Source organism: Arvicola amphibius, chromosome X (assembly GCF_903992535.2).
Source record: "Arvicola amphibius chromosome X, mArvAmp1.2, whole genome shotgun sequence".
In the NCBI taxonomy this organism is placed as follows: Eukaryota; Metazoa; Chordata; class Mammalia; order Rodentia; family Cricetidae; genus Arvicola; species Arvicola amphibius.
This window is the reverse complement of record NC_052065.1, coordinates 54220358-54247118: the sequence shown is the minus strand read 5'-3', so window position 1 is coordinate 54247118 and position 26761 is coordinate 54220358. Positions and strand designations below refer to the sequence as shown.

Sequence of the window (26761 nt, the reverse complement as noted above, 5' to 3'; positions counted from 1 at the left end):
TTGCAGAAACCGTAATTACACCTTTGTGTATACCGAAATCAACAGCACAGAATACTCAACAAGTTAAAACTCCTACAATTGTAAGCAATGGTAGATAACTGGAGTCAAGACTAAAATCCTCACCGTACAGGTAAACAAAACAAAACAAAACAAAACCCAGTTCAGGAAAGGGCCAGAGACTTGTCCAAGGCCACACTGATAGTGGCACTATGCTCTCGAGATAATTCTAATTCCACTCATTCTGACCTCAAATTACCATGCAACAGGCACATACCAACTTACTTATTTCTTTTGTTTTTATTTATCATAAAAATAATTGGTTTCGTTCTGCCATTTTCATACACACACAGTGTTGCCCTTTGTTCATATCCATATTCCATCCCCATTACCATCTCTCACCGGTTAAGAACCTCTCACACTATTCTCTTTCCTTCATCCAAACAGGCTGGGATCAGTTTACTCTGTACCAGCAGTTTACAAGAAAGCAGATTTTGTTTTACTCAATTTTACCTAAATATATGTTATTTTTTTCTGTAGCTGTTCTTCAGTGTCCACAGTAATCTATCGGATTAGGAACTTTTTAAATAACTTAAAGCTTATTATCGGGAAAGTACAGTAATGGAGTACAATTCCTCCGTTGACCGCCAAGGGGCGCAAAGTATTTTTTCCCTCTTGGCAGTCCGGACACACTGGTTCCTGTAAGGGACAGAAGACGCGAAACAGCCGGGAAACTAGCAGAACCTAGAAGCTGAAAGCTTGTGGTTCTGGTAAGGCGGCTTTGTGGAGAGAACACTTCCGGCGGCGAGTGTGGGCGTAATCCTGCACGTGGGACCCATGCCCCACGTTCCAATTGGGCACCCTGACGCTGAGAGGCGGGCTTGCGTCGGGGTCGCGCTCTCCAATTGGCTGGTAAGGTGGCCGCCGTTTGAAGCTAGGGTCTCACGTTAACGGGTAGGCTGCGGAAGCGCGCGGCGCACGGGCGCTTTTCAGGTTTGGTGGGGTTCCAGGACTGAACCTGTCTTGGTCCCCCCCCCCCCCGCCCCAGGGATGGACTGCGTGTGGCGTTCGTGGGACGGGCACGACTTCAAAGAGAAACAGCCTCAGCCGCCGCCATGTCCCGAAAGTATCGTGGTCTCCTGGCTGAGCCGGGCTGAGTGGGATCAGGTGACGGTTTATCTGTTCTGCGATGATCAGAAATTGCAACAGTACGCGCTGAACCGTATTACGGTGTGGCGGAGCAGGTAAGGCGGCGGTGGGGTCAGCCCTCTGACCTGGATGCTGGGGGTGCCTCACTCCATCCTTTCCTGAGTTCCCCGACAGCCTTGTTTTCTATAGCCTTCCCCGAAGTTGCCTTCTGGTGCCTCCCTCCCAAGTGCCTGGGGAAGGGGGGGAAGGGGAGGAAGGGGGAAGGGGGCGGGTTGCAGCCAAGTTCTCGTACTGACTTCGTGGATGAAAACTAGGGTGTATGTCCCCTTAATGTTTTTGGACCGGTGAGGTTTAAGCTTTACTTGCCAAATAGAGGGGACCTGAGCCCAGGACTAAAGGGGAGTAGTTAGACATGCTAGGGTGGCTTTCTGATTCTAGTTAGGGATTGGACTGTGGCTCTTTAGATTGGACGCGGGCTTGAGGTGGCTGCTCAGTTCAGTTTGGGGCGGGGGTGTGATCGTGATTTGCGAGCTCTCTAGCTAAATAGTTTGGGGAGGGGGAGAGAACGAACTGTGTCTACACCACTGCTGCTAACTGTAGCAGCTCATTCGTCCCGTGTATCCCAGCCAGCGTCTCACTTCCTTTATTACTGTTGGGTCTCAGGGATTTTACCCTGCCTTTCCCACGGTGTTTTGTATTCCCATGTACATCCTCAGTGTGTATTTGGAGTAGAGCGCAGCGACCAAGATTCTGTGGTAGCGGGTGGGACAACGTAAGGACTTTTATGATGGTGCTGGACTGTGGCTCTTTAGGTTAGGCAACGACCTGCCCCTGGCAGTGGCTTCTACTGCTGACCTGGTACGCTGTAAGCTCATGGATGTAGCTGGTGGCTTGGGCACCGATGAACTTAGACTGCTCTATGGCATGGCGTTGGTCAGGTAAGACCTGCATGGGGGAAAACTGGGGGGTGGCTTTGGGAACTGGAGGTGGGTAAACCTGGATGAACAAGGCTTGGCTTCAGGTGCTACCTGAACAAAAGCCCTAGGTAGGTCTTTGTGTGTGAATCACCTTGTGATTGTTTATCTTGGTCATGACTCTGCCTTGTTCACAACTATGCCTTGCCCACACAATCTTTTCTTCCTTTCCAGAAAGCCTTCTCTGTCCTTCTCCCCCCCCCCCTTTCAGAAATATGTATTGGTCTGTGAGGGGATGTGAAATTCAGACCACGTGGAGTTTTCAGAACCAAATGTAGGGAGGGCTGTGAGGGAGCGTGACATTCAGAACATGTGGAGTATTTAGATTCAACCCAGCTTTGACAATCTTAAGTTTCCCCTTCCCTATTAGTCTCTTAACTTTTCACCAATTCCTTTCTTTGGGCAGGGTTTCATCATGTAGCTTCTATTGGTCTACAGCTCACTTTGTAACTGAGGCTGGCTTCCTACTCCCAGGTGATCCTCTTGCCTCTGCCTCCCTAGTTGCCATTGTTCCCAGCTCAGTGGTTCATTGCTGTAATTTATTGTGGATTGTCCAACCATCTTATCATACCCACCATCACCACCACACATACAGAGGGGGCTGGGGCGGGCTCCTTGAACTACTTCTTTTCCTTTTCTCTCCCCTCTGAAAGCTGAACGGTTGCTGAATTGTGGAAGAAAAGACACAGGCTGGGAGCTTCTAATTGAACTGAATCATAGTGGTTCTGAGAATTTCATACATTTTGGGGGAAGGGTTGCCGCTGAAGTTTTCTCATACTTCAAAGCCTTATATATTTCCACTCTCTGTCTTGATGTTTTCCCCTTTGTCCTCTGTTTCTGTCATTTATCTGTTCCCCATATAATGTAGTCATTTGTTCTGATATCTATAGCATATTGTGTTCTTTCGTATGTCAAGATTATTCCAGACCAAATTTGCCAAGACCAGAACAGTATCTTATTTATCTGTATTGTTTCAGTACATAGCAAAGTCCTCAGTCAATGTTGGGGTGAGTGGAAATGTCCCTGCTTTGACTGACACCAATCATAAGAACAGGCCAGTCAGTAAAAAGATTGTAGAAATACAAGATATCAGTAACTTCACAAGGAATTTTGAGTGAAACAGGTTTTTATACTCTACCACTTATTTCTTTCCCAACCCAGGTTTGTGAATCTTATTTCAGAGAGGAAGACCAAATGTTCTAACCTCCCCCTCAAGTACCTGGCTCAGGAGGTATGTGTGATAAAATGTTATTGCACATTCTCTTTTTGTAGGAGGGTGTCTTGACTGGGTCATGGTGTAACATGTAAGCAGATTAATCTCATCACTGCCAGGTAGACAGACCCACGAAGAGCATCAGACCCTTAGCTTTCAGGGTTTGTGTTGTTACCACATGAAAGCATGTTCCGCTGCAGCATTCATACATATATGGTTATACTTTGTTTATTGGTTCCTCTCTGCTTCCCTCTCTCAAATCGTCCTTCCGTTTGCTTGCATGTCACATTCCATTAGCCTCACTTGTTCCCTTTGTCCCTCTCATTAGGTCCTTCCTCCCTCCCCCACAGTCTGCTTTCTATATTCACCGCCTAAACATATACATGCACATCTGTAAATTTAAATCTAGATTCTTCATATGAGAAAATATGAACTGGTTGACTTTCTGAGTTTGGCTTATTTTGTTTGCTTCACATACTGATCTCCGATTCCATCTTTTTCCTGATGATATACTTTACAACTGAGTAAAATTTCATTCTGTAAATGCTTCATGTTGTCTTCATGTATGTGTTGATAGACCTATGGGCTCATTATATATTGCAGCAATTGTGAATCAAGGTAGCAGTAAATGTGGATGCGTAAGTATTTCTGTGGTATTTTGCCTTAGAATCCCTGGGTATATACCCAGGAGTGGTGTAGGTGGATCATATGATAATTTTAATTTTAGTTGTTTAGGAACATCTATAATGGCCATACCAGTTTACACTCCTGCCAGCAGTGAATAATTATTGGTACTCTTTTCCCCACGTCTCACCAGCATTTACTGTTGCTTGGTTTTCTTTCTTTCTTTCTTTTGTTTTTTTTTTTTTTGTTTGTTTGTTTGTTTTTTAGTTTTGAGACAGGGTTTCTCTGGCTTTGGAGCCTGTCCTGGAATTAGCTCTTGTAGACCAAGGCTGGCCTCAAATTCACAGAGATCCACCTGCCTCTGCCTCCCCAGTGCTGGGATTGATGGTGTGTGTGCCACCACCAACCGGTTGCTTGTTTTCTTAATGATAGCATTTCTGACTGGGTTGAGATCAAATCTTGAAAAAAATTATCTTTTCTTAAGACCTAAGGCTGTTGAACAGTATTTCAAATATTTATTGACCATGCACATTTCTTTGAGAAGTGTATGTTAGTATATTTATTGATTGTACAATATTGTTTAATTTTGGAGATTCTTTATAGATATTACTGCCTATATGATATATACTTGGCAAAGATTTTCTCCCATTTTCTAAGTTGTGCTATCTCTATGTTTTGTTATTTTCTTTGATATGCAGACACCTTTAAGTGTCTTGTAATCCCATTTGTTGAATCTTAGGATTATGTCTTGTGCTGTCGGAGTCCTTAACAGAAAGAGTTTGACTTGACGATTGAATGTCCAGTTTTACAGTTTTAAAGAAGCAGATTGTTCCCATGGTTCTCATAACTTGCATTTCAGTGGGCTTGGCAAGCTCTGCTTGTCTTGTCTGCAGTTGCCCAGTGAAAGTGAGGAGCCTGACTATACCTCTGGGTAGGGACACAAAAAGAGGGTAGTAGTCAAAATGCCTACCCTCCGGGAGCTAGCAGTCTGAGGAAAGAAACAGCTCAGCCAAGCAGCAAGAAAATGCCAGATATTTCTGGCTTGAGTGAGTATGTTAGTTGTATAGGGGCTTTGAGGGTGGGTATGTTCTCAACCATGAAAAAACTTCCTAGAGCTCTTGTGGGAGGCAGAGAAGGATAAAGATACCTAGGAAGAAGGAAAGGGCAAAGAGAAGCCAAGAAGGTAATTACTAATGTTCATTCATAGAAATCTCTTGATGGAGAATGGGTGGAGATAGTTGCCTTTTCTTATTTAACACTACTTCCAATGAGCAGTAAAATATAATCAGGAGCCCTGCATTTTAATCACTGGGGATGGATGGTCAGGGTGATTCATCCCTGAGTTTCTGCAAGCTTCATTATTTTCTCATTTCTAATTAAACTCATCCTCTACTCCTAAATCAGGTGAACATTCCAGACTGGATTGTTGAACTTCGCCACAAGTTGACCCACAAGAAAATGCCCCATATAAATGACTGCCGCAGAGGTGAATGTCACTGGGTGTGATACCTATCACAGTTAAGCTCCTGGGGTCTGGGCTGGGTGGCATTTGGGGAAGGGACACAGAGAGGAGGATTGTACCTGGTGTCAGGACCAGAACTTGGGTGAAATATGTTATAGACTCATTTTGGCTACAGTATAAGGGGCTTTCCAAAGCTTGATGATAACAGTATGTAGTATTTTCATATGGAAAAAGCCATATATGAAAATATATGAAAAATGAAATCAGGATTAGTATTACCTTGTTTTAGGATTCAATATAACTTGGCAGTGTACTGTTCTGGTCCTGTTTTTAAATTTCAGTTATTTTTATTTATATACATGAGTGTGTATTTACTATTTATCTATGTGTACCTCTAGAGGCTGGGAGAGGTTTTGGGGGCTTCTGAAACTAGGGTTATAGGCATTCATAAACCACCTGCTCTAGGCACTGGGATCTAAGCCTGGGTTCTCTGTAGGTACAATTGCTGTTAGCTGATGAGTCATCTCATTAGCCCCACTGTTATGGTCCTTTTTGATATTTTAATTATAGGGTATGTTTTCTTCTTAAATTTTCTTATATAGGTGGTAGTAGTCGAGAGGTGTAAACCATAGTGTCATGAACTCGGCGTTCTTTTTATCTTAATGAAAACTCCCTGATTTGGGCTCTTCCCTTGTAATCAGGAAACCAAGATCTGGAAAAGGAAAGCAATTTGGCTAAGGGAATTTAAGTAGCTGGTGTAGCTACTTAAATTTACCACCCATTTACCACCCCTTGTTTTATTTGTCACCCATGTCTAAGGTCAGTAGTAGTGTTTTTTTTCTCCTAGGAGAGATACTAGTGAGCAGGAGAATACAAAGACCAGGCTCAAGAGAGGCTATATGTGGCTACTGGGGAGTTGAGCCCTGGAGCCCTCTTTTCCTTAGCCTTTCCCCATTTATACATGCAAAATGAGAGCAGAGGCCCAGAAAGCTAGGAGCCTGCTAGTTACTTGCCTGTAGTTGGTCCTATGACATGTCTGCCCCATTCACCCTTCTCTCCTAGGTTGCTACTTTGTCCTGAATTGGCTCCAGAAGACGTACTGGAGCCGTCAATTGGAGGATACCCTGAAAGAGACCTGGGAGTTGGAAGACGACCAGATAGAGCCAGAAGAACATCAAGAAGAGGAACGTGAAACTATTGTTGATGTTGTAGTAGAAGCAGAACCAGAACCAGAACCAGAACCAGAGCCTCAGGAGGATGACAAAGATGAGCTGCCTGTCGAGGACAATGTGAACGATAAAGACAAGAAAGAGGCAGATTCTCCTCCAGAACCCAGTCCAAGATACAAGGAGCTGTATGGTAGGTATTCATGTGGGCAAAGAACACACAGCTTGGGCTCAGAACTGCTTGTTTCCCTAATGGATCAGTTTCTGTGGGATCTAGCGAGTCCCAGTATAGAAACTGACTGTTGTAAATAAACTATCTCACTGGGATAGTTTCCGTGGTGTAATGGTTATTGTGTTTGCCCCATGATTTTTCTTGAGTTATGTGAAGTAAGTGGGGAAGGAATTTTAGTTCTCAATTTTAGTTCTCAGTTTATAGCATAAGAAATGAGATACAAGAGGCTCAGATTCACAGAGGGAATGGGAGGCTGGGCTTCCTTCCCTAACCTTTTTCCATGCTGTTTTCAGAAAAAGCACGGGAATTGCTGGTATCGTATGAAGAGGAGCAGTTTAAGGTAAGTGTCCTTGGTGCAGTATGCTGTTACCTGCCACAGGCATTTCTTTCCTCTTGCCAGCTACCTGAGAAATCTTGAGAAAGAATTTGAAAGTGGCAGAGCATGAGGGAACTTCTCAGAGAATTTGGAAGAAAAGTGGCAAGGCATGAAGGTACTGCTTGGAGGGGGTGGGACTACGAACGAGGAGAGCAGAGTCTAAGCAGATGGTCCTGTGAAGTGATGGAAGGAGGCAAACCCATAGTGAAGTTGATGGACTATCTGCTCTGGTGTAGAGAACTGGGAATGGGCTACAGTTGTAGAGCCTTGTGATTCTCAAGATGACCAGCAGGTGGGGCTAACAAGCTTCCCTCCATCAGATGAGATTTAAGGTAGTTTTTATAGAAAGGCTCAGAAATCATTTAGTTCATTCTCCCTTTTTTACAGACAGATTGAATCCTTGGATGAGGAACGGGACAGAGTCAGAGTTATATACATAGTAACAGAAGTAGAATAAGAACTTTGGGCCTCAACAATTCCCTTGCTCCCATAACTCATTTCTCCCATTTGTTCCTTACCCTTTGGTTCAAAAATCTCTGCTTATCTCAAACCATATCCTTCCATGTGACACCTAATATCATAGTATCTGATTATTGGGAGCCACAGGATTTGGAGGGGGAGAGTGGGAAAAGAAGAAAATCTAGTCATTTTTAGTTGCTGGGCCAATAAAGGAGTTGCCGGCCCATCTTGTGTGCTTTGTCCTGTTTCCTTAAGGGCAATGCTGGGGTACTATGAGAAGGGATCCTAAAGGAATTTGGGGTGGGTTGCTTGGTAGGTTCACACTTCTGATTGACTCTTTTTGCTGTCAGGTGCTGGAGAAATACAGGCATTTACCTCAGGCTGTTAAGGTGTGGAACCACCTTTCTCCATGTGTACAGTGTATCCTGGAAGAACTCAAAAGCATTACATGGGAGAACAGGTTTGTAACTTGGTAACTCTGGGTTACCTGCTCTCTAGGGTAGAGGATGAAAGCCTCATTGAAATTGATTTCCAAACCACACCCGGTGATGTAGACTTGTAATCCCAGCTATTTGAGAGGTTGAGGTAGGCAGATTGCAAATTCATAGCCTGGGCTACAGAATAAGTTCAAAGCCAGTCTGCAGCTTATGAGACCCTGTCTCAAAATAATAGTTGAGTGGGGAAAATGAAAGGTGCCTAGTAGCTCAGTGGTATTATGGCTGCCTAGTATATGCAATGCCCTGAATTCAATTCTTAGTACCAGAAAGGGAAAGCAGGTGTGGTATTCTACCTAGCTGATCTCTGTTGTAGGAAATCCTAGAGGAAATCTTCCTCCCTTTTATGGTGACTATATTTTCTGTATGGTGTGCCTCTAACCCTGCTAGCCACCAGGTTTGCCTGCTGTGAGTTACTAGAACAGCCAGAGTTAGGAGTGCATTCCCTGGCAACTAACACCTCACTACCTAGTCATGCCTAGGCTAATAAAGGCAGGGCCTTCTTAGGGTATGGCTGCTAGAGACTAAGTTCCCTCCTCTCTCACTCAGTATGGCTGTGTGTCTCCCTGCCCACAATTCAAGCTGAGTAGGCAAAAATGTTGTTCTTGTTTATTCTGCCTAATTCAGTTTGAAAGGGCTTTGAAGGACTCACTACCAACAACAACCTATGGAGGAAGGCTGGGAGTGTGATGTGGTTCAGTGGTAGAGCAGTTGCCTAGTGTGCACAAAACCTTTGGCTTGATATCTCCAGTGCCAAAAGGGAAGAAAGAAAAGACGAAACAAAAAAACTATGGAGGTGATGCTGGCCCTACAGTGAAGGAAAATTAAGAGATATCTAAGCTGCAGAGTTGAAAAGAATCTATACTAGATCTGTTATAGGTGAGTTTGGATGGAACTTGTCATGTAAGCTGGGATTACTCTTGTTATCTTGTCTTTATTTCTAGAAGACTAGTTCCAAAGGTGATGGTGCTGTTACGGGTTTTTGTTTGTTTGTTTGTCTGTTTTGTTTTTTGAGACAGGGTTTTCCTATATAGCTCTGGCAGGCTTCAAACGCACTATGTAGACCAGGCTGTCTTCGAACTCAGAGAATTACCTGCCTGTGCTTTCTGAGTGCTCAGATTAAATGTGTGCACCCCACCATGTACCATGCTTCCAAAGGCGTTTTACTAGAATTTGCCCATGCTAGACTTCTTGACTCTACCCTTCAGCAAAAGTCTGAGGGATATCTTCTCCGGCAGCTGGGAAGAACTACCCCTGTGCCCTACATACTAGTATCTGCCCTTATGTGCTGAGCAGACAGCTGGTGGCTGTTTTAAGTTCTAAGCTACTTATCTGAGGAGATGAGGGTTAATTGGAAAGACAATTATTTTCTCAAACTTGGTCTGATAGATAGAAGGAACTGACTGTTGTCAGCCCTCTAGGACATGGTGAAAGCTTATTGACTCCTTTAGACCTAGTCAGCTAGGAGAGGTTCTTAGCAAGCCAGTAGCTGTAGAGAATTTGCTGTTGCTGATTTAAATTTGAGCTAGATGAAGCTGAGAAATCTCCCCTATTAGTGAAGTTTTCAACCCCTCTAAGTTTGATCTGTGTTCTCAGTATGAAGTCCTGAATCATATTTGAACTAGCAATTGAATACCTAACATTTCAACTTCTAGGATCTAAAAGAAGGTAGTAAGAAGGGAATGTGTAGAGAACAGAGAAAGGGGCAGGAGAAACAAAAATATTGTAGGAACTGAGCTCTAACTTAGGCATTTATTTTTTTTCTGTCAGCCTAAGACTTTTATTCTGTTATTTGAGTTGTTCAGTCACCATTGCTCTCATTTATAGACATCACATCACCATGTGCTTGGTACATGAGTGTTTAAAGCCCACTAATTCCAGACTCTGGCTCAGCTCCTCCCCCAGGAGCCTGAAGCCTAATAGCTATTGTCACCTACTTAGTCCCTCCCACTGACTCTGGCCATTTGAACCAGAGACATTAGCTGTTTTGGAAGTGTTGCAGGAATAGGTGTGTCTTCTGTCAGTTTGCATTTTAGTGTGTGCTTTTTTTTGTTTTGTTTTTGATTTTGTCTTTCTACTTTGTGCTGGGAATCAGGCACTGGCCCTTATGCACACTGCTAAGTCTTGTACCATTGAGCCCCGGCCAGTGGTACAAACTCCATATTTCAGTTTTAAATAGCCAGAGAATCAATGCAGTATATTTGGAAAGGATACCTTTTTCTTCCTTTGAGACTGGGGTTTGTTATGTTACCCAGGGTGCTTCTAACTTAAGGATGCTTTTGCCTTGGCCTCCTGTGTCTACTGAGTAGCTGGGATTGTAGGCATGTGCAACCATGCCCTCTAAATTACTGTCTGTTTGCTTTAGGGATGCTGTGCTGGATGCTTTTCTGGACGAAGGCTTCCTTATCCCCACTTTTGAGCAATTGGCAGCTTTGCAGATAGAGTATGAAGGTAGGGTCCTGCATGTCCACGGGACTCTTAGGGTTCTGTGTTTCTTGTGTGGGAACTCCAGAAGTGGGCTGGAGTGTGGGGCGGGACGGGACTGAAACTTCAGCCCTTTGGCTGAACAGAATAGACAGTCCTGCTGACGTGTGGTAGTGGGACTTTCTTTAAGTGGCCTTGAATTGGTCAAGGTGGGTTGGGATGGGTAGGGGGGGGCTTCTTAACACTGTTGTTGTGCCTTGTTAAATATGATTTAGCCACTAGCTAGAGAGCTAGAACAGCAGCATTGGAAGGGCCTTGAGAGGTCATCTAGTCCAACATCCTCATGTTACAGATGGTCAGACTGAGGTCCAGAAAGGGGAAGTTACTGAACCAAATTCACACAGTGAGTTATCGACAAAGCTGAAGTCAGAATCAGAGCTCTTTTTCTTTTGTATTTGGTTTTGTATCAGTTGTTATTTACCAGATACTAATTGGTTTCTCTTTCCCTGCTGTTCTGCTTTCCTTTCCTCTTGCTCTGCAATGGCAATTCTTGTTGTTGGGACTTGGGTATGTCTGTTCTTTCTCTTTGGTGTGCATTTTTTCTTCTCTTTCCCCCACCCCCTCTTGCTGGCTTGCTTTTGGTGCTCTCTCATTCTCTTGCTCTTGACCCTATTGCCCTTCCCATCCATCAACGGGTATCCCTCACAAACCAGAAAACATCAACTTGAATGACATCTTGGTGCCAAAGCCATTCTCTCAGTTCTGGCAGCCCCTGCTCAGGGGCCTGCACTCCCAGACCTTCACACAGGCCCTGCTGGAGAGGATGTTCTTTGAGTTGTCTACCTTGGGGAGCACTGGAATCCGGTCTACCTACATCCTTAGATGGACTGTTGAACTGATCGTGGCCAACACCAAGATTGGTGAGGAAAACTAGCCCTCTTCCCAGGGCCCAGGCATCTCAAGCAGAAGCATATGCCAGTGGTCTCCGCTCTGCTGTAAAGTACCACCATGTGGACAACTTCCTTGTTAAAGGTTTAAAGTTGCTCAAGAGAGTCCTGTAGGGAATAGTGAACAAATAGATCTCCCTCTTCCTTTTTCTTCTCAGAGCCAAGTAAATTGGGCACTCTGGATGCTTTGCACAGTTGGAAAATACAGGGTGGAGATTTGAGGGGGTGGGTGGGTAGGGGAAATGAGGGATTGATCCTGAATTTTGAGGTCAAAGACTGGGTGGAGGACTCACCTGACTCTTTATCTTATCTTAAGCCTCTGTTTTCTTTCAGGACGGAATGCCCGGAGGTTTTCTGCAAGCCAGTGGGAAGCAAGAAAGAGCTGGAGGCTGTTCAATTGTTCTGCCTCCCTTGATTGGCCCCAGGTGGTTGAGTCCTGCTTGGGCTCACCTTGCTGGGCCAGTCCCCAACTCCTTCAGCTGTAAGTCTTAGTTCCCTCTGGTAATAGGGTATGGCCCTGGAAGCCTTAGGGCCTCACAGCATTAGACTGAGTTGGAAGGCTCATTTGGAGATGTCTGTCCTGGTATCCCATTCCTTCCAGTAACAGATTGGAGAATTGAGTCTGGAAAGGGGAGGGGTAGGGTGCTGCTTCCTATGGTCATTCCTTTTAAGACTTGGCTAAACTGAGTCTGGTGTGAGAATGCTTAGCATAGTGGCCTGCACAGAGTAAGTGCACAGTAAATGGTAACTGGTGTTTATTATTGAACTCAGGTCTTCTGGCTCGAAGCCCAGTGCTATCTCCTCTATTTGCTTCCTAAAGTATACCTTTGATAGTTACACAACAATCCCCAATGCCTTCTTAGCAGAATGAAGGTTTAACCTGACATCCAATTATATTTGTGTTTCTGGACCTACCTGTAATGGTAACCATATCTCTTGTGAGTCCCTTTATTCAGTTCTCTCTAAGTTGTGTGCTCAGTTGGAGTGTTGTTTTGATTCCTGTAAATATCCGTGGTTGTTTGCCTTTCCCTCTTTTCTGTCACTTCCTGGCCCTAAGCTACTTCCCTCATTCTCCTGAAAGCCTTTAGTCCCTGATTCTCTTCCTGCTTTCTAGAGCAGTATTTGTCATTTGAGTGACCCATTTGTCCCGCATTTCCTCAACTCCTGAGATTTTCATTCTGTACTGTACACAGCAGCATATTTCCATTATTCCGAGCTTTCTTCCTCCGAAAGCTGGCATCCCAGCATCCTACTTGGTGACCATGTCTTGTCCTTTCATTTTTCACCCTCCTATACCTTGACACTGCTTTTACCTGTGTCCCAACTGCCATCCCTTTATTTCTTTCCTTTATTTTGCTTCCTCAGCCTTGTCTGTAGTTAATCACATCACTTCTCTTTGGCACCTTCTGTTCTTGTGATCCTTTGGCGGTGTCTGGCTTACAGACTCCCAGGCTGGGATTCATTTCCCAGCTCTGTTTCTTCCTTTCCTCAGCCTAGGTAGCCAGTCCAGCTCGCACTGAGGAAAACCCAGCACTGCTCATTGCTGCTAATGTAGAGCTATACTTTCTAGTCTCACGCCAGGCTTCAGGTCTATGTCTGAGCATTTGTTACTGACCACTTGGGCTCCAGTCCTGGACTGTTCTAAACACATCCCATTGACCTCTAGTCCTTCCATTTCACCCTAGCTTCCTTCAGTACATGAAGGCATGTACCAGGTCTCCCTCAACCTGATGTTGAGTCCTCTTGAGCTGGTCTGTCTCTAAAGTCAACACCACCAATCTCAGTTTGAGGCAGCCTTGCAGTGCATCAAAACCCATTCTTCTGTCTGTGCTTCGGAGGCCAGCATTGTTGGGGCCCCACCACAGTTTCTCTTTTGCTTAGCTGGTTCTTACCCTTTATGAATGTGTCTGAGGTTTTTCTTTTCATGTTAAAGGAGTAATAATACAAGCAGTATCTGCTTTGACCATGCATATTTTTGTTTGCTTATTATCAGCTTGGCACTTTTTCCCCTTATCTCTCAAAAGTGGTTTTCATGCATCATCTTGATTTTTTCACTCCTCTTTTCCTCCTTAACCTGCTGCAGTTTTGTTGGTACTCAGTCCCAAAGCTGCCTTGACCTAATTATCTAAACCAGGTCTCCTCATTAATTTCTATATCTGCTACGTTAATGCTGAATGCAATACCCTCCTGGAAATGCCAGTGTTTATTTCCTGTCCATATAAACTTCTCAGCTCACATCTCCTTAGTCTAATCCTTTTCCTCCACAATTCAGTTTCCTCTGTCCAACTGCATGTTCAACATCTGCCTTTGAATGGGCAGTCCAGTGCCAGAGGAGATCCTTTACTGTTACAGATCTCACTTGGTGGTAGCACAGTCTAACCTTTGTTGACTCCTAAATATTTTCCAAATTTGAGATTTATGTTGCCGTGTCTACCCCCCCCCCCGTGTCTCCTTCCTTCCTCTCCTAGACTAAGCTTCGCAAGGGCAAGAGCTCTGCATTAGCTCTCTGTACTCCAGCATATTACACAAATCCAGGCACCAGGCAGACTTTAGTAAATACCATTGAACTCAGTGAAATATCCTCTGCCGTCTCCTTAGCAGCAGTGCTTATATTGGTAGGACATGACCCAGTGTGTGAGGAATGAGTGAGGTGGAAGACTGGATGCCAAGACTGTGTTAGTTCCTCATCCATCTATTTGATCATAAAGTCTTTCTTGAACCCTTAGTGGCATCTGGGCTACAATCATATTTATAAACTAAAAATGTGGCCTTACAAATTCAGCCAAGGAATTGCATCAGCTTCAGGAGATGGGACCAAGCCACGCTGCCAGATGTGTGAGCTCTGGATTAGAAGTGATGTGAAAAAGAAATGGGGAAGCAAACTAGCAGTTTATGGAGGAGTCAGGTTAGAGCATCAAAGGAAGCACTTGTGCATTTCAAAAAGAGAAAAATCAAGGAAGTTCTTAAAAGTGTAGAAGGAATGTAGGATGTGTTTGTACTTGGGGGAGGGAGTGAAAAGAGCAGAATGGAGAGGTTTGATTAGATGGCCTTCAAGGTACTTTCCAATCCTAAGTGCCTGCAGAGTGGAAGCTGCTGGTCTTGGAGAAGTCTGGACCACAGAGATCTTCTCCCAACCCAAGCATATCAGAGGGATGCGACACATGCCAGCAGTAACAGCGGCTCACCTGGGTACGATTCCTTGTGCACAGATCCTACCTTTCTCAGATAATCAATGAATTTGCATCAAATCACCCATTATACAGAGTGGGAAATAAAGGGGTTGTGCCTAGGTATGCTACATTTAGGGCCCAAACCCCCTGTAGCCTGTCCTTATGTCTGAGGTTTTCTATAATGTTCCACATAGATTGAGCTATGGCAGAAAACCTGTTACTATGTGACTACAGAACTCTGTTTTTGTTTTTTTTTTCCAGAGAAAATATAAAAGATACCATAGATAATTAAGTATTAGGTATCACGTTTCTTTTTTTCAGTAGGCTATTTAATTTGACACGGCAGTCTTGGGAGGTGGAAGTATAATACATTTTCACAGATAGGGTATCTAGGGACTAAGGATTGAAGTACCTTAAAATCACAGTGGTTTTTGGATAATGGGATGAGAATCGGGACCTGAGTTCTGTGGGTCTAAACTCCGCTTATTTTCCACCAGCCTAAACCCATGACCTCAGTCCCAGGCTGCCACAGGCATAGTCAGGAAAGAGGTGCATTTGATGATTTGTATCAGTACAGCACCTAATGGGCTGGCTAGAAGCTGGGCACAGGGGACGGGTAGTAAGTAGCAGGGACAAGGCATCTTGCCAACGTCAAGTGCCTGAGGACATTTATTATTAATCATACTAATGGACCACAGTGAGAGGGTAGGCTTTCTTCCTGCCTTTTCCTCACATAAAGCTGTAGGCATCCAGGAGCTTCCCTCAGCCGGGCGATCAGCTCAATATGAACGAGTGTCCTCTTGGAATATGAAATGAGTTCTGCCAACAGGGACTCCCCAGTCCAGTCAGTAGATCCCAGCTCTGTCCCCAGAGACCAGTGGCCAGTCATATGCGACCAATCTGCATGCGCTGCTTGTGCTCTCTCCGCAAAACATGCCTAGTTCACATTCTACACTTCTAGAAGGACGTGCCCCATCCCTCCATCCTGCTGTGTGTCCCACAGTGCCGGCCACCTCTTAGGGGCCAGGCTCTGTGAGCTGTGCTCACCTTCATCCTCCCCAGCAGCTCCGTATCTGTTAGTGGTTTTGTTGTTAGCACTGTCTGTTATGTGCACAGTATCATCTTGTTGAATTCTCCTCTGTTGGACCCTTCCCGTTGGTCACCAAGCCGTGCTCTTTGTGTGTCTGTCCTTTACAGCTTCCTCCCTGCCATGTCTACCAACAGTGCCTGAGGTCCTCCCTAACCAACTGTTTTGAGTTGTGAAAACAGGTGCCTCCCTGGTCTTCCTGCCTCTAGGCTCCCTGCCCTGGCCATCCTCCCTCCATGTGGTTAGCATGGTGATCTTCAGAAACGGGGACTTTGACCTGTCCCCAGAGTTGGCAGGTGGCCTGCCCCATGATGCACACACTTCCCTTCCCAGCCTTCTTTTCTTCCCACAGCTCCCCAGCAAGGGCCTTGCCCTCCCGCCGGGCTACTCTGGCCACAGGCAGTGTGCTCCCTCTTGTCCCTGGGCTACCTGGGCCTCACCTACATGAAGCCCTCCCCAGTCTCTGCTCCCTCCTTGAACTTTCTGCTTCCCCTTAGCTCCTATAGCACGCACAGTCAATTAACAGTGCTCATCAGGCCTCCCTTCCACATTCGCTTTGTCTCGTCAACTGCTGCTGTTTTCTTTCTTTTCCTCCATTCCAGGCTGGGCTGTAGCTGCTCCCATAAGGAATCACACATTGTGTTCCATGCAGAAGAAACCCAGCACACTCCCACCATATCCTTGGCCCTCAGGATGGAATCCTCAGCTAGGCCCAAAGGAGAGACTGTTCTCCCATTCTGATTTCCATTTAGGCTAGTTTATATTTACGTAGTGTTTGAGTGCAGGCTAGTAGCTGTCACTCATTGCCTGTCACTGTGCCAGACACTCAGCCAGGCATTCTAGTTAAGCTTTATTTCCTCCTCCCAAGAATCCTAGAAGTCAGATTCTGTTATTGCCTTCATTTTAATAAGGATAGAAGTAAAGCATAGAGATGTGCCAGAGAGCTGAGCTAGCATACATGTTCCTGTTTTGCATTCTCTCTGCTCTATTGTGCTGCCCTTCAGAGGCAAGTATGGAAGTTAAGAGAATAAGTTCAAACCCCAGAGTGCTGGGCTGTGAACTGACTTGAGACCTTGACCTTTTCCTACTCCATCCCTCCATTTGCTTAGAGTCTTCAACGCCATGGGACAGGTCTTGCCAGATGGGGAGCAGGAGAAGCTGCTGCGTGTCTGTTCCATTTATACTCAGAATGGAGAGAATGGTGTGGCAAAGACAAGTGTAGGTTCCTCTTCCACTGGGAAAAGTCCATACACATTGGATACCTTACAGCAGGACCCAAAACCATCTGGTGCCAACTGTGAGTCTGAAGAAAATACTCAACAGAAGGAGCAAGGCAGCCTTAAGGATACCAAGCAAGGGGAGGAAAAGGAGAATGAGGAGGAGGAGGAGCAGGAGAATGAGGTGGAGCAGGATGAGGATGAGGAACAGGAGCAAAAGGTCTTTCAAGATCAGATGGAGGAAGATGTAGAGGAAAGTTATGACTTGATAGAGGAAGAAGAGGAAGTGGATGAGGATGAAGACGACGATGATGATGATGATGACGAAGACGATGATGACGACGATGAAGACAGAATGGAGATGGGGGCTTTTTCTTTCATGAAGGAATCTTACGATTTTGAGAATACTAGGGTCATGTCCTGGAAAAGGGAAGCTTTGCAGGGTTCAGCATGGCAAGTAAGCTCTGGTAAGTAGCCCTTAAATCCACTTCCTTTCTTCTTTCATCGATTGCCTCGATTCTTCATTGGCCCTTCCTGTTTTCAGTCTCCCTCTGCCTCTCCTCCCACCTCTCTTAAGATTCAATGTCACAATGTAACCCTAGACTTGAGATCCTGTAGCTTTAGCCTTCTGAGTGCATGCCCCACTATCCTCAGCTTTAACTCTTTTTGAGATGGAGGTTTCACTATGCTGCCTACACTGCTGTTGTTCCTGTGGGTTCAAGTAATCCCCTATTTCAGCCTCCTGAGTAGATAGAATTATAGTTTCATGCCATTTGTGCTCTGCTGGCTGACTCTTGAGGCTTTCCTTCACCCTAGAGAATAGATGAGAAAGGGACAGGATGTAGATAGTGTGTGGCAAGCCTTAGGCACCCGGGTACATGGATGGCAAGCGGCTTCACATGAGTAGCACATTTAAGTAAGAACCTGTGTGTGAGTCTTGGGCAGTAAGAGGGAAAGAATGTGATAGACCAGGGCCGTGTATGTATTAGGGCACATGCTTTCATGTACACTAAGAGTGCTTTGTGTGTACACATAGAGACTGACTGGTGGGAACTAGTTTTGGCTGTGTGTATTGGAACCTGGGGTATTAAGTCAGAAAAACTGGAGATAAGATCAAAAGAAAATAGAGAGTGGTTCAGATATTAGGTGTTGTATCCAAGTCCATGAGATTGAAGCTCAGAGGGGATGCAGGGGAGGCTTGGTGATGGAGAGTGAGGTGTATGGGCCCTTTTCTCTGCTGAGGGTAGTTTTTGAATGACTTCATTTAGTTTAAGGAGGAGCCTTAATGGAAACAGACATGGAGCAAATAGAACAATCAATATGGTGTGGTACATATCTGCATGCACATGGAAACCAGAGGCAGGGGCATGGTCTGTGTGCCGAAGCCTGGAGAAGGAAGGAAAGCAGCCGAGCCCAGTGGGGAGTAAGATAGAATCAAGAATTGAATGAGCTCATGGCAAGAGCTGTAGCCTTTGCCCTATGAAGACAGGTATGGAAGGGTTGTGGTATAAAAACTCTTTTGAGTGGGAGTGCCAGGAGTGAGTGAGCAGTGTGTCTATCTGTTTGTCTCTGTCCACGTCTGTGTGACATTTGATAAGTAAATTGTGACATAGTGACAGAAAAGCCTCTTAGGGCAAGGAAAGCTGAGAGGTTGGGGGTTTGTTAATAGCAAAAGGGAGAGGAATTGGCACAGGAACAATTGTGTCTGTGGGGTAGGGTGGGGTTAGATGTGGGTGGAAGAGAAAAATAGGGGAGGTGAAGAGAATCTCAAATAGGTCATAGCGTTGTATGTGTTTTCTGAAGAGAAAGCAAGATCAGCTGAGACACATGAGATCCAGAAAGTGCCTGTGAGGGAAGGTGGGAGCCTGCAGAGGGTTTATGACTAGGCAGTGAGAGCCATTTAGAATTGGCTCTGTGCTGTAACTTAGAGGACATGTACAAGGATGTCAGGCTAAAGAGATATGGGCAATAATATACATATGTTTGGGAATGTTAGTGATGGGAATGGCCAGCTCGTGCCTGATGGAACCAATGGTAGTGAGCCTTGTGTGTGATGGTATCTGTATTGGGTGATAAAAGATTATGAAGACAGATACAAGTTCTTACAAGGACCAGGATTAGGGAGATATGCAAATAGAGAGATTGTTCTAACCTCAGAAATAGTATCCACCCTTTAGGGTGTGTGTGTGTGTGTGTGTGTGTGTATCTTTGGGCAAAGCCACTAAGAAAGGGTATGGCATTCAAACACATCATGGTGGTATAGCTGTATAAACAATTATGATCAGTATTGGTGGGTATGGACAGGACATGCTGTGAGAATTCTGAGATTTCCACTAATTAATGTGCTGATACAGCTGTATCTGAGGCTGTCTTATGCGGTGAAAAGTGTCTGTAGCTGTGTGTATGTAGATAATGTAAGCTCATGGGGTAAGAGTTATAAAGTGCCACGGTGGTGGAATGCTAAGATGCACAGAGGAGTATTCTTGAGAAGTGCTAACAGTGAAGATGGAGCCTGGGACGTGTAGAAAGTGCGCCTGTGTACCAGTAGGAAAACCGGCTCATCAGTGCACTTTTTTTCTGTAAATATTTTTATTTGATATTTTAAAATTAGTCTGTTTTCATGAAAGTATACATTGTATGTTAAAGATATTTGCCATCCTACCTTCCTATCCTCATTTTTCTTTTTTCTTTTTTTTTTTGGTTTTTCGAGACAGGGTTTCTCTGCAGCTTTTTTAGAGCCTGTCCTGGAACTAGCTCTTGTAGACCAGGCTGGCCTCAAACTCACAGAGATCCGCCTGCCTCTGCCTCCCGAGTGCTGGGATTAAAGGCGTGCACCACCACCGCCCGGCTTTCCTATCCTCATTTTATATTCCTCTTTCATTAGTTTGCCTCGCTTTCCTAGACAGTTAAGATGTGTACTTTAATGTGAGATATGAAGTACATGATTTTATACATCTATGCAAGATAGATACCACAAATAAGAGAAAGCCTGGTATTTGTCTTTCTGAGATTGGCTTACTTAATAATGGTTTTCTGCCATAGCATCCATTTTCTTTCAAATGTGACAGTTCTTTAGAGCTGAAAAAACCCTTGATTTTTATCTGTTGCCTTTCCTTTATAAACTCCTCTGTTCTTGAACACCTAGGTTGGTTCCATGGTTTGGCTACTGTGAATAATGCTGTAATAGGCACTGATGTGCAAACATCTCTGTGATACATTGATTTTTGAAATCCTTTGGGTAAATACGGTACTCTGGGTTTTTGTTGTTATTGTTTGTTTGTTTATTTTGTTTTTGTTTTGAGAAACCATTATCCTGACTCCCACTGTGCCTGGACTAATTTACATTCCCATCAGCAGTATATGAAAGTTCCCTTTCCATATCTTTACCAGCATTTATTACATTTTTTTTAAATGACTGCCATTCTAATTAAGATGGAGTCTGAGTATAGTTTTGACTTTTCCCAAGCTTATTCTTGCCACCTTTCTTTGTTATACAGAAGATGTGCGATGGGGTGCATTCCCTATAGGCCGAATGCCAGGTCAGACTGACGACCCAACAGAACTTTTGTTGGATAATTACGACACCATGTATCTTTTGGACCAACCTGTACTCGAGCAGCGGCTAGAAGCCCCAAAGTCCAGGAGTAGGTGAGTACCTGTGGCAGTGGGCTTTCTTGGCCCTTTGACTGCCTCTGTTGGATGAAGAGGAACAGAAGTGGGTCGGATGAGTCAGTGGTTATGCCCTTGTTAGTATTCCTGTTTCTTTTCCCTAGTATAGGGAACCAATGGACTAGTCGCACATGATTTGATGCCCCTTCCAGGTTGAGTCCAGTCTGTATGCAAGTGCTTCTCTGTATGCATTTGTCTGTGGGCCATTGGAATTGAGAGTCCATTCCTGTTCTGCTTGCTTATTCCCTAGGAGATGACTTGAACTCCCCTTCACTCGGGCATTCTGAGGGAGGACTCTAAAATCTAATTGCCCCAGCAGCAGCTGAATAGAGGAGGTAGCTGGGAAAGCCAATTGGAAGTGGGATTCCATTATAAGAGGCCCCTTTCTCCTCCAACTAACCTGGCCCTAGGAAAGCTTGGTGTAGTGAGTGCCAGGGCATATAGAGCTGTTGACTTGGCCCATCTTTATAGCCCTCTTCCATTAGTAGTTGGTATACGAAATGTCCACCCTTACTTTGCTCAGCTTCACTCTTGACTTGGCTATGCGACTTTGGGCAGATTCTTTCTTATTCAACTCTGGACCTTAGTTTCTTTGTAAAGTTGTGGGTGATGGGAAGGGGTGGGGCTATTATTTCTAAGTTTTTCTTTTTTTCATCTATAGTATTATAACTATAGTACTGGAAAGATGGCTCACTGGTTAAGAGCACTGCCTGGTCTTCCAGAGGTCCTGAGTTCAATTCCCAGCAACCACATGGTGGCTCACAACCATCTGTAGTAAGATCTTGTACCCTCTTGAGGAAGAGACCTGGTCAGTTATCCTCATCATCATGAAACCCAATATGGACAAGTTCAACAGAACCACCATATATGGGCTGCTCATGCATGCTTCAGCATTGCCAGGGAATAATTTTATTTTTCATTCATCCACTGTAACTATAGATCTGCCTGAGTGAAGGCTGATAGCTTAGCTCTCAGCTAGATGGCACCTCATCTAGCTGGAACGACCTTTTATCTACAGGAAGCAGGAACTCAAGAGTGTTTCTGAGGTTAGGGAGACAGAGGATAGTTGTGTACCTCAAGCAGTCTTAAAATATGGAGTGGGGTTGGGTCATATTAACTCTATATCCCAAGCCTCATATTGAGCCCCTTAACTTGCTATTAGATGTGAGAGGGATCCACCCAAATGTCCTTTGGGTCCTAAGCTCTAGGACCTTGGAAAGACGCTCTACCAAGGCAGCCACTCTGTTATCTTCCTGGAGCTGAGGTGGGACCTCTATCCCTTAATCTCAAGCAATACATGAGATTTAACCTAGTTTCTGTACTGCAGTTCTGTGTAATGCTTCACTTGAGAAGTTCTACTCTTCCATTCCTTCCTTTCATGGGCGGGACAATGGGCGGGGAGCAGAGTCACCCCTGGTTCTCACCTGAAATCATTTGTCAGAGTAGCTCCTATCTCTCTCTAAAGACAGGCAGAAAGTTGGCCTTTCCCACAGGCACGTACAAGTCAAGTTTCCTTCCTGAGTGTAGAGCCACCCCTTCCCCTGACTGACTGCCCATTGTCTCTGCAGCACTTTGAGCCTAAGTTGTTGTGGAGGCAGTAACAACTCTAGCAGCAGCAGCAGCGGCGGCAGCAACTTGGAGGGCCTTCACTGGAACCAGGGACAACTGCATGGGCTCAAAGCTGGCCTGCAGCTCTTCTGATGACTGTCCTGATGCAAGTGGCCTGCAGCCCCGCTATAGTCACAGCTCAATCCAGAGTCTATCCATGGTACAAACTGAACAACCTGGGAAATAGTTCAGATCAGCTATATCAATTTAGCTTTCCACCGCAATAGAAATTTGAATATTTCCTCAGATTTTCTGTTTTGTTTTGAAAAATAATAAACAGATTTTTTTGTCATGGTGTTTGTGAGATGAGGGTGTGTCTTCTGAGTTAGACAAGTGTAATTCTCCCTTTATTTTGTGGATATTCTATAACAGGTGACATGGTAACAAGGCTTTTAAGTAGAAGCTGCAGCCTGGGGCCTATTAAGTATACCAATTGCTTTCGTAAGTAAACTGTAGGCATACCTTCTGCCTGGCTCCTTAAAACTTATTTCTGCATCGCATCCCTGTAATGTGGGCAAGTCTACATGAAAGCATCAAGGCCCAGAAAAGAGGCTTAGCTGGCTCTAGAGCCCAGTGAACAACTGGGGCATGGGGCTTTGTGGGGATAGGAGGTAGCAGGGAGTTTCTTTTTTAGCAAGCAACAAACTGAAAAAAAAGCTGGAAATATGGTATACTTTGTCATTTCTCTGTCATTTGGCTTAGAAAAGATACAGTATACTTCTGCAGTCATCTTGGAGCTCTAGATATATCTTAGTGATGTCAGCCCCTGTCCTATGGTCACCCAGTTTTCAGTCACCTTACCTCATAGTGCCTATTCTCCATCAGACCCTGGTTGCCAGGAAACATAGGCAGAACCTTTAGCCTGATGAGGAAGGACAGAGTTACTTAGGCTTCTTCCAAGTACCTTAAGGTGTTTCTATAAATAGCTGTTCCAAGAAATGTTAAAACTTTCTGTTGGAAATGCTGTTTCTGAACCCAGTCAAGGTGTTTTGTGCCCTGCTTATCCCCAAGCCACTCCAAGCTGCAGATGGTACCCAGAGCCCTCAGCCATGGTAACCAAATATTTTCATCACTGAACTTCAATAAGGGTTCTAATTTGACCTTAAGGGAGTGTATATCATCTAAAAGAATACTATATAAATATTATATAAATATGTTTATAATGTATGCATATATAGTGCATGTGTAATTATGTATATGTACATATATACATTTATGTGTATGATATACATACACACATATCTTGATCTGATATATTGCTTTTCAAGGGAGATAGTCTAGTTTTTGTTACTCTTAAAAGCAGTCCATGAGTCCACCAGCACAACAAACTTTACCATGTAAGCATATAGGTGTTGATAAAGCACCCTTGTGCATTGGTTAATACAGAGGTTTCTTTTTTTTCAAATGCTGCTCTCCTCACAAAGGCAAGGGCTAAAGGTTTTCTAGTATACTGGAAAGTCAAAGCCTGAAAGATCACCAAGAATGATCTAGATTAAATGTGAAAAAGGGACTTGAAAATATGTGGTTACATATTCCATGGTCTAAAGATGCATATTTATAATCCTGGTCTACATCAGACTACCTCACTTTACTGCGTATGTTTTGGGGCTTACATGATATTGCTTTTTAAAGATTAGATTTTTCTGCCTAGAAAAAGGTTTGAAAGTAATAGTTCTTGTTTGGTTCCTCCTGCCCCCCCACAATGTATGTACACACACCTTTTTACCTATTTTTTTCAAATATCTTGAGATTCTATTTCTCTTAGGCCCCTAACCTAGTCCACATCCCCCTTTAAGTGTATTGAGGTACTGAGACAGACAAAAGAGAAGTGATTTACCCTTGATCAGAGAGAGTGGTTGCTAGGTTGTTTTTTTTTGAACATCATCTGGGATCATTATGGATGATGATTATTAGACCCCACTCCTGATGTGAATCTATGGTTTTGGGATTATTTTGATGCAAAATGGAGTTTGAGATGCACTGGTTGACAAGAAAAAGCTGCCTAATGACACAGGTTCCAAGCATTTCCCAGTACTTAATTAGAGCAGCCTTGGGCAAATCATCACATTTTCTTAATCTGCAGGATAGTTACCTCAGAAATTTATAAAAATTGTGCATAGCAGGACAGATTAGAAAATGCTTTTGAGGATCTAGGGAGATGGATTAATAGATAAGAATGCTGGAGGATCTGAGATCAAATCTCAGCAACTACATAAAACACAAAGCATGGTTGTGCATGCCTGTAACCCTAGTATTAAAGGAAATGACAACTGTGTTCCAAGAGCTTTTTAGGCAGCCAGCTTAGCCAAAATGGTGAGATTTCAGTTCACTGAGAGATCCTGTCTCAAGGCGCGGTTAAGGTAAAAAACATTAAAGGAAAACACTCAAGGTTTTCTGGCGTCCACATATATGCACACAGGTGTATGGTCCCATACATGTGCATGTATCACATAGATACTATGTACAACACGTTTTCTGAAAGAAAAAAAAACATTGTTAACTCACTTCAAATTCCACATGGGGTGCTGTCTCCTAAGAATATAAAACAGTGCCCAGTACATGACAGGCCCTCAATAAATGTTTACTGAATGTGTTTTTCTGAAGCATTTGTTTTATATATGCAAATAGTGGGTATACACAAACCTTTCTCAAAAAAGAAAGAACAAGAAAATGATTTTCCCAAGTACATCTGTAGTCCAAGTACTTGAAAGGCAAAGTCAGAAGAATTGAGAGGTCATGACCATTTACCAAATTGTATGTGTGTATAAAGTTGAAGTCCAGCCTGAGTTATGTAACAAGACTCTTTCTCATCATGCCAAGGGCTGAGAATGTAGCTCAAGGGTAGAATGCTTACCTAACATTTGTAAGACTGAGTTTGATTGATAGAACCATAAGAAACAAAAAATTAGACAAGGTTGGTAAATTTCTGGTGAACTCTGAGGAAGGGATGGGGATCTGTGTCCTATTGTTTATTTAACAATGCAGATTGAAAGGTCATACGTTTATAGGAACAAATTGGAGTGTGTGTGCATTGACTTTGACTTTTGTCGCTGATGTTCTTAAAGAACGAGTCATTAGTGATTAGTAGACAAATAGTTTATGCAGTAAATGGGTTTACAGTTCATTGTTGTCAACAATACAGCATTTTCATCACAACTACGGGTGAAACAGAACCTCATGGAGAAGTTGTCAGTACATTCATGCTAGTGAGAATATTGTATAAAGCATTTGCACATGCATCCTAGGAGCAGACAAAACTGAAGAAGGGCTATATTTTCACTCATCTCAGGTTGGCTCTGTATTTTGTCATTGAGACTTACATTATGTTTGGGTCAAATAAGAAACCCAAAGTGGTTTTATAAAAAGTTTACAACCATTAAACAATACTGTTTAATCCCACAAATGGATAAAACAAATTACTATAGCTCAATGATACACAAACCAGGACTAAAAATAGTCAATCTGCCTATGTGTATAGCTAGCTATAATACAATAGATATCAAATATGCTGGGTCTTCACAGAGGCATTGACTACTTTAGACAAGCAAGTTGTAGAAATACACTGGTTTTGTTTCAAATGAAAACTAACACTGGTGCTATTTTGGTCAATTGAAGATTATACACTCCTCAGTTTCATATCCGAAGAGAAGCAAACTAGAAGGAGGAAGAGAAGGGTTATTAGGAGGAGACCTGAGCAGGGAGGGCTCTTTGGACAACTTGGTATTACTTTCTCTCTGCAAATCCAAACCTGGTTTACAGAACAAAACAAACTATTGAAATTGTCGCCCCCCCCCCCAGGGCATTTGTACAAAGCTGCACATGTAGAGCACAGATAGAATGTTAGCTGAGAGCCTCTTCACAATGAACTGTCCCATGTTAGAAGGAAGCTGTAACAAAGATTAATAGATATTAATGGTTGAATTATTACATAAAGGTTATTTCAAAATGAAAAAAATGGATTGCAGAGGATTTCTTAGAAACTAGAAGGTTGCGATATTAAGGTGGGGGGTAAAATCATGCTATATGCTTCATTGCTTAGAAGAAAAGTTTTACAGACCATTTCCATATATCGTCATTTTCTCCTCCACACCTGGTACCTTAATTGAGTTCAGGAGTTCCGTGTTACCTTGCAAAGGCTCCTTTTTCTGTGAGCTGTCTTATAGAAAGGGGGCCCTGGATTGACCATACCCTCCAGAGTCACCTTGCTCCTTTAGATGGAAATGAAAACAACAGTAAGGTCACAGCAAGAAAAGGAAAATCAGAAAATCTACAAAGTCTAAGGCCTGAATAGGCACAGGTTTGCTATGAGGTCAGAAAATCAGTGAAGGAATTCAAATTACAAAGCACCTCTTACAGAACCCGCTGCTCCTCAAAACCCACACGGAACACTGTGCCTTAACCCCTGCTGTGGTAAGTATCCCAGAGGACACACACTTAGCCCCTTGCAGGGCGCTAACGAGGTCTCAATGCTCTTCTTTATTTGCTATTTTATA

At 43.8% G+C, this 26761-nt stretch overlaps 1 protein-coding gene across 6 annotated transcripts; it reads left to right on the top strand.

Moving 5' to 3' along the window:
- Nucleotides 1–917: 917 nt before the first annotated feature.
- Nucleotides 918–22560, top strand: Las1l (LAS1 like ribosome biogenesis factor). 6 transcript variants are annotated; one of them, XM_038316326.2, is made up of 14 exons: nucleotides 918–951; nucleotides 1046–1241; nucleotides 1959–2084; nucleotides 3282–3351; nucleotides 5362–5443; nucleotides 6482–6778; nucleotides 7111–7157; nucleotides 8003–8112; nucleotides 10512–10597; nucleotides 11284–11490; nucleotides 11851–11998; nucleotides 16884–17458; nucleotides 20492–20639; nucleotides 22229–22560. In XM_038316326.2, exons 2-14 carry the CDS (start codon nucleotides 1048–1050, stop codon nucleotides 22359–22361), a joined length of 2223 nt encoding a protein of 740 aa, XP_038172254.1. In that variant the 5' UTR covers nucleotides 918–951; nucleotides 1046–1047; the 3' UTR covers nucleotides 22362–22560. The 6 variants fall into 6 exon arrangements, with proteins under 6 accessions (XP_038172254.1, XP_038172253.1, XP_038172255.1 ...); XM_038316325.2 differs by having other exon boundaries at nucleotides 20489–20639; XM_038316329.2 differs by lacking the exon at nucleotides 918–951 and adding an exon at nucleotides 10923–10973 and having other exon boundaries at nucleotides 968–1241.
- The last annotated feature ends 4201 nt before the right edge of the window (nucleotides 22561–26761 follow it).